Raw genomic sequence first — 13,533 nt, 5'->3', positions numbered from 1 at the left:
TACAGTAATAAACTCCTCCAATCACTGCGGTGAGGTTGCGATCCTCCGGCGTGATCAGCAAGTTTTTCCTACCGTTTTCAATGGGAAACGTTGCATTACACTCGTGTGCGCATTGCACATTGAAAACAATAGGCAAGGCATTCTGGGGGAACGCCCAAAGATAGGACATGCTGCAATTTTATTTCCTGCACCGCGATGCGATGCGGGAAAAAATCGCTCATATATATGACCGATTCAAAAGAATGGGGTTCATATTGATGTGAGATTTGTTTGTCCCGCAATGCACAAATCTCACACAATTTTCATGGCTGTGTGAAAGTAGCCTACGGCCTCATGTCCACTGGCTAAATCGATTTACCAAATCCGCACGGGTGTCCCGCACACGTGATCCGCACCCATAGGGATGCATTGGACACCCGCAGGTAAGTAAATACCTGTGGATGTCATTTTTCCCTGCCGCACGGATCGCACGCGCGGAAAATCACCCACAGCATGCTCCATTTTTTGTGGGTTTCCCGCGCGGACAGCTCCCGCAGGCTTCTATTGAAGCCTATGGAAGCCGTCCGGATCCACGGTACATCACAGCTGAATTTCTGCTCTGCCGCAGGAGTGCGGGAGAGCAGGAGTTAAAAAAAAAAAAGCATGGCGCATGGCCCAGCACGCTGCCGGCCTGCTAAGCACATCCGCCAGGCAGTGGGAAAGAACATCCGGCCGCAACAGACGGGAACCAGCAGCGTCCGGACAGGTAAGTAACATCAATTTTCAGGCCTCATGTATGCAGGAAAGGAGGGACACGCTGCGGGATTCTGCATGGAGAATCTGCGCTGGCCCGAATTTCCTAGTGGACATGAGGCCTAAGGGTTCATTTACACGAATGTAGGCGTTTTTATGCTTGCCCGCCAGCACCGTAAAACTGTGTGAATGGGCGTCTTTCTTGCCCATTCACACACCTTTGAACGTCGTTTTTAGCAAAAAAAATATGCTGCACCCTAGAAAACCCTCGCTCTGCAAAAATCCTTGGGATGCCTTCCAATGCTTATATAGAGGCACCTGTAAGCTTTTTGCAGCGTTGGATGCTGCACAAAATGCCTCCCGCTCCCTTTTTTCCCCTCCTTCCATAAGAGTCTATGGGAGCCGCCGCCATATATTCGCCAAAAGATAGTTCCAGAACTATCTTTTTGGCCACTGTGTATACACTGGACATATTTCGGTCGCGTATGTTCTATCTTCAACGGGTCGATGTTTTAACGCGCAGTATATTCACACGTGTGAATAAATGCATTGAAAACCAATGCCTCAGATAGTCGCTAATATACGGTCAGGCGTTAAAACGCGGCTTATATGTGCTCGTTTGAATAAGTCCTAAGGCTGCATTCCCACGAACGTATATCGGCTCGGTTTTCACGCTGAGCCGATATACGTCGTCCTCATGTGCAGGGGGGGGGGGGAGGATGGAAGAGCAAGGAGCAGGAACTGAGCTCCCACCCCCTCTCTGCCTCCTCTCCGCCCCTCTGGACTATTTGCAATGAAAGGAGGTGGGGTGGGGATGGGGTTAAGTTTCGTGAATTAGCCCCGTCCCGCTCCGCCTCTTCCCATTGCAAATAGTGCAGAGGGGTGGAGAGGAGGCAGAGAGGGGGCGGGAGCTCAGTTCCTGCTCCTGGCTCTTACATCCTCCCCCCCCCCTGCACATGAGGACAACGTATATCGGCTCGTGGTGAAAACCGAGCCGATATACGTTCGTCTGAATGCAGCCTAAGGCTGTATCACACATGACAGTTGGGGTGTGGGCAGCAACTGCATTAAAAACAGATGGAGTTTTTATTCAGGTTCTCCCATAGGGCGCCACCTCTGCTCTTCTTTGCAGTAGCTTTCAAAATAAATGTGTCAAAAAAAATAAATTGTCTCTATTTTTGGCTAGGGGGCTCCACTGTAATTAACTTGTTACAAATTTGGTGTAATTCTTTGCAAGTGCTCCGCTCTGTCCCACCCACTCCCATTGCTGGCTGCGGACAAGGGGTGGGGAGGGGGTGGGAGCTTAGCTCCACCTATCCTGCCCACTCCTATTGCAAACCACTCGGAGGGGAGGAAAGAGACCGAGAGCTGGTGTGAGAAAGGGGTGGACTGCTCAGATGGAAGCGTATATCGGCGAACTGTGAAAACGCGGACCGATATACGCTCGCGTAAATTAGCCCTTAGAGCGAGTTCACAAGGATCTTTTTTCCGGTTTGTTTGCTGACCATGTATTTCACGGATAGCACATGGACCCACTATAGCCTATTAGGCTACTCACATGTACGAGTTTATATATAGACTAACGATCCAGGTAAAAAGCACGTCCACACATCAGACAGCAGGTGGGCTGCTTGTTTTGAAAGTAGTCATAAAGTTTGCCGATGACAAATTCTACCAGGTGAACAGAATACCCAAGCACGGGCCTCCTCAAAGGATAAGCTGTAGAGCTACAGATGTTTCTTGTGCTTTCGAAAATTTTAATTTTAGGCTACACTGTCATGGGCAAGACTCTTGTGCGAGTTTTGTGCGTGACAAAGTCACGTTGACAAGTGTGATATCAGGTGTCAACATGACTGACCACTTTGGTCACTTCCTCAGAGCAGGCTAAAATGGCACAAATGTCATGATTGGCAGCCACTGAATAGACATCAAGTGACCGACCTCCGTACAGCGCCTGCTAACGGCATATACTATCTAGTACTCCGCGCTCGCTCTCAACATATGCAACCCGGAATTTCACTGTGTAGGCAAGTCACAGATGAGACGGTTGGGTGGTAGTCCAAAGTATTGCTGCACATCTGCCAGCCAAGAGGCGGCTTGGTGTGAATGCTGAAGTGTGATCACAGTTTCCTGCCTTTTCCAGCACTGGATGTAAACTTGGGTAATTGTTTAGGAAGCGCTGCAATAGTAGGTTCATCCCGTGAGCCAGGAAAGGTACATATGTGAGATTGCCAAGACGAAGGGCTTCAAGTAGGTTGGCCCCATTGTCATGCATGACCTTGCCTGTCTGCAGTTTGTGCGGGGTCAGCTATGTGTCCGCCTGGACTCGCAGTGCCATCAACAGCTCTTCGGCCATGTAGCTGCACTTCCCTAGACATATGAGTTTTAGGACAGCATTTTGGAGTTTCCCATATGCACTGCTGTTTGAGGGCCAGATTTTATCATATACGGAATTCTGTGTCAATGTGGAGGGCGATGGAAGCTGATATAAGGAAGGAGAAGGAGGAGGGGGGTGGGGAAGTGACAGACAATGATGAATGTCCCACAGCTTTTGGGGGTACCATTAAACAGGGACCACCACTTTTGGCTTCATGCCCCACCTACAGGACAGTGACCCAGTGTGCTGTTAAAGATATGCATTGCTCCTATCCATGCTTGCTGGACCCTGTGTCCAGGCTTAGGTGCACCCTGCCAGTGACATCATTCTTCAACGCCAGGGACACGTCATTACTCACATGGTGGTGCAGGGCAGGGACGGCTTTTTGGGCAAAGAAATGGTGGTTGGGTATCTGGTACTGTGGAACAGCACGGAACACCTTGTTGCAGAAGACGTCAGGTCCTATGTTTTCACGCAGCACGGACTTTAAATGCGAGCATTTCAGTCACTTTTTCAGTCCTATCTTTATAGGTGCATGTTCCTTGCCCACCTAAAATTCCTTCATCTGAACATTCCCATAGGAAACCATTGGTTCTACTAGCCAAAAGTTTTTTACACACATGATTTTTGCGAGTGTAACGGCATATTTTACTGTACTTTTTGTATACGCAGGGCATGTTATTTTTGCGCATTGGGCACAACCGCTCCCCAATTTAAATGGCTATTTGGCCAAATTAGTTCCACATGTGTTGTTTTTTTTGCAGAATTTCGCATCTCCTTGCGCATTGCAGGTGCATATGTGCAACCTCCCCCCAAGAGACTTCTACAGAGACTTTGGTGTGCAAGTGCGCACAAAAATAGTGCATGCTGTGATTTTTTCCATATGCATGCGTAGAAAACAGGTAATGTGAGTGAATGGGTTCTGTTCTCTGCGTATTGCACACCCAAATTTTGGAAACGCAAATAGTAACCTAGTATGTAGGCCAAAAAAAGACCCCTGTCCATCCAGTTCTGCCTATTACCCCCCAATGTTAATCTGGAGGAAAGCAAAAAAAGCCCAATGAGGTAGAAACCAATTTTCCCCATTTAAAGGGGTTTTGTCATTAGAAAAGAAAATTTTATTACCTATTCCTCCCTGTCAGTCTTCTTACTGCAGCTTCTCCTCCCCAAACTTCTCCTGGCTCCCTCAGTCCCCCAGGTCACCTCACCTCCAGCCATCCGGATCCTCTTATTCCTGTGATGTAGCGTACATTCGCTACAGCTTACTTCCTGTAGGGCAGTGAATGCCAAATCCTTGCCAGCCTGCTTTAGCGTGTCTCACCGGGGGTCTTGCCGCTACGTCACTAGTGACCGGGTACACTATCCTGCAGGAAGCAGAATGTCGAAGATGTATATTACATCACAAGAAATAGAAGGATCGGCCGGCTGGAGGTGATGTGACCTGGGGGACTGGAGGAGCCAGGAGAAGATCGGGGAGGACAAAATGCCGTAAGAAGACTGATGGGGAGGAATAGGTCAGTTTGATTTTTTTTCTCTAGTGACAAAAACCCTTTAAAGGGGTGGTCTCGCGGCAGCAAGTGGGGTTCAGCACTTCTGTATGGCCATATTAATGCACTTTGTAATATACATCGTGCATTAAATATGAGCCATACAGAAGTTATTCACTTACCTGCTCCGTTGCTAGTGTCCCCGTCGCCATGGTTCCGTCTAATTTCGGTGTCTTCTTGCCTTTTTAGACGCGCTTGCGCAGATCCGTCTTCTCCCTTCTTCTCCCTTCGGCTCCGCTCGGCAGCATCGGCATTTTGGCTCCGCCCCCTTGTACGCATCATCGCGTAGCTCCGCCCCATGATGTGTGCCGGTTCCAGCCTCCTGATTGGCTGGAATCGGCACGTTGCAAACAGTCAGAGAGGAGGTGAGTTGGCGAGGGGAAGAGAAGGGGAAGGGGCAACGGCATGGTGGCCTCGGTGTACATGCTCCGGGGCCCATGCCATCTGAACAGGCACACAAACATCACATCTCAGATGGTAGCGTATATTGGCCGGCCATGAAAACGGCGGCCGATTAACGCTCGTGGGAAAGAGGCCTAATGCTGAGAATTGGAAAAACATTGTTTGCACTGCTAGACTAGGTTCACGTAACGTTTATTGGTACATCCAGCCCCTGCAAGTTTTCAACTTTTGTCTCCATTTAACTAATTTAAGACAATAGTTCAGTTCATGGTCGTGTCTTAATCCTTTCCAATCCAATCTCCCTGACAAGGTCCAACACTGGATCGGAAAGGGTTAATACCATCTTTGGGGATTCAGACAGAACCCTGATGTGGAAAGGTTGGATGTAGCCAAAAAAGCTGTGTGAACATAGCACAAAAGAACAATTCTATGCTTTTTTAAAATCCTACTGAAAAAATCTCATTTCTGCAGTGCAGTATTTCCAGCACTCTCCCCTTCAACACAGCATCAGAGAGCATTCCCGGCTCCGAAATGCGTTGTAAGCCATATCCTTGGACTGCTCTCACTCCCTTGTCGCCTGTGCTTCGTTTGAAGTATTGCAAGTTTTTTCGTATTACTAAGACAAAGACTTCTTTTGCCTGAGTATGTCCTTTTATGGGGGTCTCCATAAGAGAGACCTCCCACACCAGTAAGTTCACCTTTCTAAAACTGTCTGCACTTTACCCTATGAGCAACAGATCATCTTTGCATAAGATTTGTGTCTCCCCTCAAAGAGCTACAGAAACAAAGAAACTTTACACATTGATTCTACACTTTTTATTGTATTGATAAGTTCTTCTTAGATTTACATTTTGGCCTGGGTATTAAAGTATTCACATACTGCATCCCTTATGCTTTCAGCCTGACGGTCTGTAGGACAGGTCTGACAAAGAGATTGAGGCAAGACCGGCAAGTCCATAGTTTCTACTCCTTCTAACCAACTAGCATCGAATCTCTGTTCCAGTGTTTCACACATGTTGTGGAGCACACAGCAGGCCAGTGCTAGGGTGGGCACTGTCGTATAGCCAAACGGTGATAGTAAGTACTGCCATCGTGCACGCAATCTTAAGAGTGCGATTTCTGCCACACTTAGTGCACGCTCAAGGTGAAGGTTATACTGTTCCTCTCTCTGATTCAATTGCCCATCTTTTGAGTATGGTGTGAGTAGCCAGCTCTTTAATGGATAGCTAGAATTAGCTAACAAGAAATAATTAGGGGCTTTCCCTAAGAAATGATCTTTAGATGCAGTTCGGAATCTTCGTTCCTGAGCTAGATCCCAAAGAGCAGAATTCTCCAAGATTGTAGAACTGCTCATATTATCTGGATAACAGGCACAAGCTTCCCAAAGCAGCCCCTGTCCATCTACTACAGCGTGCAATACCAGAGCATGAGTGCCGTCCCTTCTTGAATTGGAAGACAAAGGAATTGGAAATGAACCTAGCGCCCCTATGCAATGTGGAAACCCCCAGTGAGCATTAAAGATGCGTGCTTTGTCCTTCAGGGACTGACAATCTGGTGGATGAAGGTATATGGGCTTCATGATTGTTATTATGGCTTGGCATACCTTAAGAAAAAAAAGAAATGTAGTTTAATATTTTAAAAAATGGATTGTGAAAAATAAATGAAAACAATACAATAGAGTACTGAGTAAAGTGTGCCACTTGAACTCACCTCCTTTAAACATCGGTTTACCAAATTACGACCCACTCTAAACTTCTGGTGCAATAATGGGCATTTGTTTTTACATGACAGCCTCCATAGTGCTATGCCCACCTTCTCCTCAGGTGCAAGACCAGGGCGATTTAGACTGTTTCGTAGCTGGTCACACAAGTAGATGAAAGTATCTTTGGACATTCGGAATATTTCCAGCCAATTGCATGCCTCGAATTTCCTGAGGAATTGAAAATGATCGGAATGGATGGCTTTTTGTCTACATTGGCTTGTTTGTCTTTCCCTCAGCAACATCAGCTAGAATAACAAAAAAGGAATATTTTATTCTACATAATGGAGAAAATATATATTTGCAAATACATGAAAAGGAAGAGACCGATCAATCATATTTAGCAGAGGAGAGCTACTCAAAAGACCCTTGTCACAAGCGTGGCACTTAAAGAGGTGCTCTCACGAAGACAACCCCTACCCAGATGCTCTACAAGGGCATATATATATATATATATATATATATATATATATATATATATAGTGGGAGGATAGCTTGGTAGCGTGCGGGTTTCGCGATATTCAGAGACGGAACACCAGCGGATGCAGTCCAAAAGAAGGCGTGACCTGCGTTTATTTTTATAATAGCAACATAAAAGTCCAACCTTAGCTTCAGGCAAACAAATAATAGTCCAAAATCCAGCTATCAGGCTGTCCCGGCCTGATCAGGTCGCACTTAGCAGGTGCAGCACACAGCAGGGCTTCTATCTCCAGCCGGTCGCACAGGCTGCCAGGGTCCAGCAGCCATCTTAGCTACCCTGTGTCCGTGCACCTGCTATTTATGTGCACACTTGATCAGGCTCAGCCTCAGCACCTGGGCTGATTGAGCTCGCCCACACCCTGGAGTGGAGGAGGTGGAACCAACCTGCCATCCATTCCAAAAAAAAAAGGCCCAGATATTTTTAAAGAACAGATCTCCAGCAACTGCTTGCTGGAGACCACATTACGCTCCTAGTTTCTTACATCTCCGAAAGTGGGACATGACCTTCCTCCAGTCCCCTTATGCATAGTACCGGAACCTAGGGGCGACGTAGCGACCGTCCACCACTACGCCCCTCAGTACCTCACTATATATATATATATATATATATATATAAACGTGAAAGCCCGCACTGACTGACTGACTGACTGACTCGCCACTAATTCTCTAACTTCCCGATGTCGTACAAACATGAAATTTGGCAGGAACATTCTTTTTCCTAAATAGGAAAAATAAAAGGGTCTCAACTCGAAAATTCTGTGCTAAGTACAAAAGTATTGGCGCCCCTGTGTAATGTACCAAATCTAATTCTCTAACTTCCTGATGTCGTGTAAACATGAAATTTGGGATGATCATTCTTTAGGTTCTAAATAGGAAAAGTGAAGGGGTCACAACTTGAAAATACAATGATAAGTGCAAAAGCATTGGCGCCCCTGTGTAATGTACCTAATCTATTTCTTTAACTTCCCAATGTCATACAAATATGAAACGCCTGTGTGAATGAGCCCTTAAGATGTGATATTCAAAATATGAATTTTCTAGTCTTAAAGTAGTTGCTGAAATTGAGAACAAATTGGAAAAGTGCCACAGGTATGATGTCTTTTCCTAATAATTTGAGAACAAGAAAAGGTTATAAGAAAATGATGATATATACTTTTTGTCAAAAAAAATCCATCACCTAGGAGGAGTTGTTGTTTTGCTGTGAAACTCATCCTGCAGTTCCATCTCAGGCAGATATGTAAATGATAAGAGTTGTGGTGATTAGATGAACGGTCTTGTCACCAGAGGCTCTAAAAGTGGTTCCCCCCTTGGCCCATAAGAGGTTCTCCAAGACTCCTTGTGTGTAGTGATTAAGCAATATTTGTCATTTTATTGCTCTGCCCAGTCTTCCTAATGGGAAAACATTGGCTAAACTGTTCATAGCTGATGTTGTTAGGTTACACGGGGTACCATCTAATATTAACTCTAACCGGGGGTTCAGTTTGTTTCTCGGTTCTAGTGCTTTGTGTGTCGCCAGTTAGGTATACAGCTGTCTTTTTCGACCGCTTACCATCCTGAGACAAATGGTCAGACGAAGAGATGTAACCAGAGTCCTCTGATAATTGGGGTATTTACCTCTAGCAGAATTTGCTCTGAACAATAGACCATTAGAGTCGTCGATCACGTTTCCCTTTTTTGTAATGATGGTTTCCATCCGTGTTTTGGTTCATTTTCTAAATCTATATCTGAGACGCCTGAAGAAAATTAATTTTCATCCAGCCTAAAGGCAGTTTGAGAGAAGGTCCAGAAAACTCTTAAAAGATCTGTAAAGACTTACAAAAGGGTTGTCTACTTAAAACATTAAGCTTAAGCAACCGTTTTCCAAATTGGGTCTGCGTTTCACTGGTCCTTTTAAAATCAAGGAGAGCATTAACCCTGTATCGTTGAAGTTGGAGATTCCTAACTTGTTGGTCATCACCGTTGTGTTCCACAAATCCCTTATTTAAGAAGTTTCTTAATCCGATGCATGGGTCATCTTCTGCTTCTCCAGTGATGCTGGATGGGAATCTTCAATTCAAGATCAGCCACATTGTTGATTCTCGTCGAGTCAGAAACTCATCATAGTACCTGCCGCACTGGCGAAGGAAAGGTCTTGAGGAGAGTATGTGGGTTCCAGCCGCTGATGTCAACGTGGATCAGTTAGTTAAAAACTTTCATAGACTGAATCTTAGTAGACCAAGTCCGAAGGGTCCTGAGGCTCCTCTTCAGGGGGAGGTACTGTCACGGCTTGTCGGTCACGACGGTGTCATGGTACATTACCACCATGTGGAAGCAGACTGGTCACTCTGCTCCTATACAGGTAGTTGGTTGACACTTTGTGTGAGGGTTGCCTGCTACCATCTGTATCCATATAGGTGCATGTTGGTATTTCCCTCAGAGTCCCCCACCTCTGAGAGAGGTTTCATTAGGAGCAGTTTCTTCTTTGGTCTTCCTATCAGCAGGTAGGGAGGGCTTTATATTCCTACCCCTTCCTTAGCTCATTGCTGTTTATTTTCAGTTGACTTGGTCGTGGTGCTTGGAGTGGTGTCCAAGTACTCCTGGAGTTAGCAGTACCTCTATCAGTTAAGTAACGGTTTGTTTTCCACAGGCTGGGTTAGGTATACTATGTTCGGTCTTCTCCCTTACCCCTGTTAGGGTCAGGTAGCAGGCCGAGAAGTATTCAGCAGGTTCGCACTTTTCAGAGCGGTCTATCTGCTTTCAGATAGGGACCTGCTGTAACATCGTGTATTTTTGTTAGCCATTAAAAAGTATCTATCTACAAGGGTATTTGGTTTCTCTTGCAGAGAACAATCACACTTTGCTTTGACTAACATAGTACCAAACTTTTTCTTTTTATCTAATTTTATACTTTAAGTAGGTTAGTTGAGAAGAGGTATATATATATATATATATATATATATATATATATATATACAATTATATATATTTATAATCACACCATGTCTGTGCCCTCCATATGTGTATATATATATATATATATGTGTGTGTGTGTGTGTGTGTGTGTGTGTGTATATATATATATATATTTCTTTGGATCTGTCCTATTAAGTCTGTGTAAGACCCCCAAGTAGGTTCTCAGCTTACTGTATCATAAGGTGACTGGATTTTCCCAAGGTCAAAGTAGGAAAAAGGGGTGTGGTCAGGGGTGGTGCTTATCGTAACATATACATAGTAACATAGTATGTTAGGCTGAATGAAGACAATGTCCATCTAGTTCAGCCTGCTTCAACCCCCATCCCCCCTGTTGGTCCAGAGGAAGGCAAAAAAACCCAAGCAGGCATTTTGCTCATTGGAGGAAAAATTCCTTCCTGACTCCATAATGGCAGCCAGGGCAATCCCTGGATCAAAATTTGAGATCAACAACCCCTCTGGTCACCTAATGTCTATATCCTGTAATATCATAGCGCTCTAGAAAGACATCTAGTCCCCTCTTTAATTCCTCTATGGATTTTGCCATAACCTTGTCCTCAGGCAGAGAGTACCACAGTCTCACAGCTCTTACAGTAAAGAATCCCCTTCTGTGTTGGTGATGAAACCTGCTTTCTTCTAGACATAGAGGATGCCCTCTTGTTACCGTCGTAGTCCTGGGTATAAACAGATCATGGGAGAGATCCTTGTATTGTCCCCTAATGTATTTATACATAGTTATTTGGTCACCCCTTAACAGTCTTTTTTCCAGGGTAAATAATCCCAATTTTGATAGCCTCTCTGGGTATTCCAGTCCTCCCATTCCGTTTATTAATTTACTTGCCCTTCTTTGTACCCCCTCAAGCACTGCAACATCTTTCCTGAGCACCGTTGTCCAGAACTGTACGCATTATTCCATGTGAGGCCTGACAAGTGCCTTATATATTGGAAGAATAATGTTCTCATCCTTCGCCCCTATACCTTTTTTAATGCACCCCAAGACTTTATTTGCTTTTGCAGCAGCTGACTGGCATTGATTGCTCCAGTTAAATCTACAATCCACTAGTACCCCCAGGTCTTCTTCCATATCTCTTTTCCCTAGCAGTCCCCATTTAGTGTATATTGGTGACATCCATTTCTCTTGCCCATGTGCATAACCTTACATTTATCAACATTGAACTTCATTTGCCATTTCTCAGCCCAAGCCCCCAGCCTATCCAGGTCTGTTTGTAGCCGTACATTGTCCTCCGTTGTATTGATTATATTGAATAATTTTGTATCATCTGCAAATATTGATATTTTACTGTGTAGTCCCTCTATCAGGTCATTGATATATATCTTGGACAGAATGGGGCCTAATACTGAACCCTGTGGCACCCCGCTAGCAACGGTGGCCCAATCAGAGTATGAACCATTTATTACTACTGTCTGCTTTCTATCTCTGAGTCAGTTCCTTACCCATATACACACGTTTTCGCCCACATGTCACATGTAAACATCTCCTAAATCGGCTTGAGGTACGCTGCCACGTGCAGAGTGGCCCCAGTAGTAATAGTGTCCCCTTTAGGGATGAGCGAGTATACTCGCTAAAGCACTACTCGTTCGAGTAATGTGCTTTAGCTGAGTATCTCCCTGCTCGTCCCTGAAGATTCGGGAGCCGCCGCAGCTGACAGGTGAGTCGCAGCGGGGAGCGGGGGGGAGCGGGCGGGAGAGATCTCCCCTCCATTCCTCCCCGCAGCTCCCCGCCCCCCGAATCTTCAGGGACGAGCAGGGAGATACTCGGCTAAGGCACATTACTCGAACGAGTAGTGCTTTAGCGAGTATACTCGCTCATCCCTAGTCCCCTTCTATCAGCCCCAGCAATAATAGTGAAACTAGTCACAACTGCAGCACTCTAAGGGGGTTCAAAAATCCAGTAAGGTTCCCCTAATAAAACTGTGATACACAGTGAGGAGAGAAGACAAGCCAAAGATATCAATAATGTCCAGCAATAATAGTGACCCACACAGTAGCCTCAGTAGTATTAGCGCTCCCCTATATCAGCCCCAGTAGTAATAGTGACCCCCATAGTGGCCTCAGTAGCGATAGTGCTCCTCTATACCAGCCCCAGCAATATTAGTGACCCTCACAGTGGTCTAGTAGTAATAGCGCTCCCCTATATCAGCCCCAGCAATAATAGTGATCCCTACAGTAGCCTTAGTAGTATAAGTGCTCCCCTAGGACCCATATACTTATCTCCTTGCAGTCTTCACAGCATTGCTGCTCCTCTCAGTGCTCGCAACAGCACCTCCTCCCCTCTCCTCTCTTGCGGAACCAAAGAGGAGGGTGAGGGGAGGAAGATCCCAGATGCGCTGCAGAGTGATTAATGGCCGCGGTTGCTGCAGAGTGATTACCGGCTGGGGAGCTGCGGCACCCCTGCCAGTAATCACTTTAATGGTGACCTGATGTCCCGAAAGTGGAACAAATGGTGTCCTGCTGGGGTCCCGGCGGAAATCGGGACACAGGGTCTCAGCTAAATCGGGATGTATGTCACCTTCTGCAACATCATGTCTTCTTGTTAGCCATTAAAAGGCTTCATATCTAGAAGATTACTTGGTTTCTCTTGCTGGGAACAATCACATTGTACACGATTGCAATGTTCATATTTTTGTGATAATGGTCACAACTGGAGTATATATTTGGTAAAGTTAGGTTTTATGAGACACGTTTCATGCACATATGACTTTTTCGGTGACTTGAGAGAAGCAATGTACAGCATGCATGCTCCCGGGGACATACTAATTGTGTATTTACCATGAGTACTTGCTGCTGGCTGTGTAGATGGTATGTCCGGAGTCTATACCTCCTCCTCCTGCGACTTTCAGATTTGATTTGCTCCACAGCATTCTGCAGCCCATTTCTCCGAGTTGTTTTCATAAAACAATGCAGAAGAAGCAGGAGGTGATTGTCTGCCATCAGAGCCATGTGCAATCTATGCTTTCATTCTATTTGGGTGTAAGAGTGCTCTTCGGTACACAATGGCTCTCTCTTACCCTCCTCTCTGGGATTCTCCACCTACTCTGCTTTTTCAATGGCTCCAATATGACGGGAGAAAACAGCCTTGAGGATGCAATCTATAACAGACGTGCTGCCCTCTACTGGGCTCTTTCTGTGTGTTTCCTCAGTGCGAACAAGAAGACAAAAAAAGCCAGGGAGTGAAAGCAATTCCATTAGTAGCTGGTGCAATAAACAGTGCAGTGATTAATGCTTTACAGAACGGGATATACTCTTCTATAGGCATGACAAAAGCT

At 45.6% G+C, this 13,533-nt stretch overlaps 1 protein-coding gene across 1 annotated transcript; it reads right to left on the bottom strand.

Moving 5' to 3' along the window:
- Nucleotides 1-5,859: 5,859 nt before the first annotated feature.
- Nucleotides 5,860-13,291, bottom strand: LOC136573647 (uncharacterized). The gene is made up of 3 exons (XM_066574910.1): nucleotides 13,037-13,291; nucleotides 6,769-7,065; nucleotides 5,860-6,661 (listed from the first exon to the last, which is right to left on the bottom strand). Exons 1-3 carry the CDS (start codon nucleotides 13,205-13,207, stop codon nucleotides 5,903-5,905), a joined length of 1,227 nt encoding a protein of 408 aa, XP_066431007.1. The 5' UTR covers nucleotides 13,208-13,291; the 3' UTR covers nucleotides 5,860-5,902.
- Nucleotides 13,292-13,533: the final 242 nt, after the last annotated feature.

This window comes from Eleutherodactylus coqui, chromosome 7, assembly GCF_035609145.1.
Source record: "Eleutherodactylus coqui strain aEleCoq1 chromosome 7, aEleCoq1.hap1, whole genome shotgun sequence".
NCBI lineage: Eukaryota > Metazoa > Chordata > Amphibia > Anura > Eleutherodactylidae > Eleutherodactylus > Eleutherodactylus coqui.
This window is presented reverse-complemented; position numbering and strand designations above follow the sequence as displayed.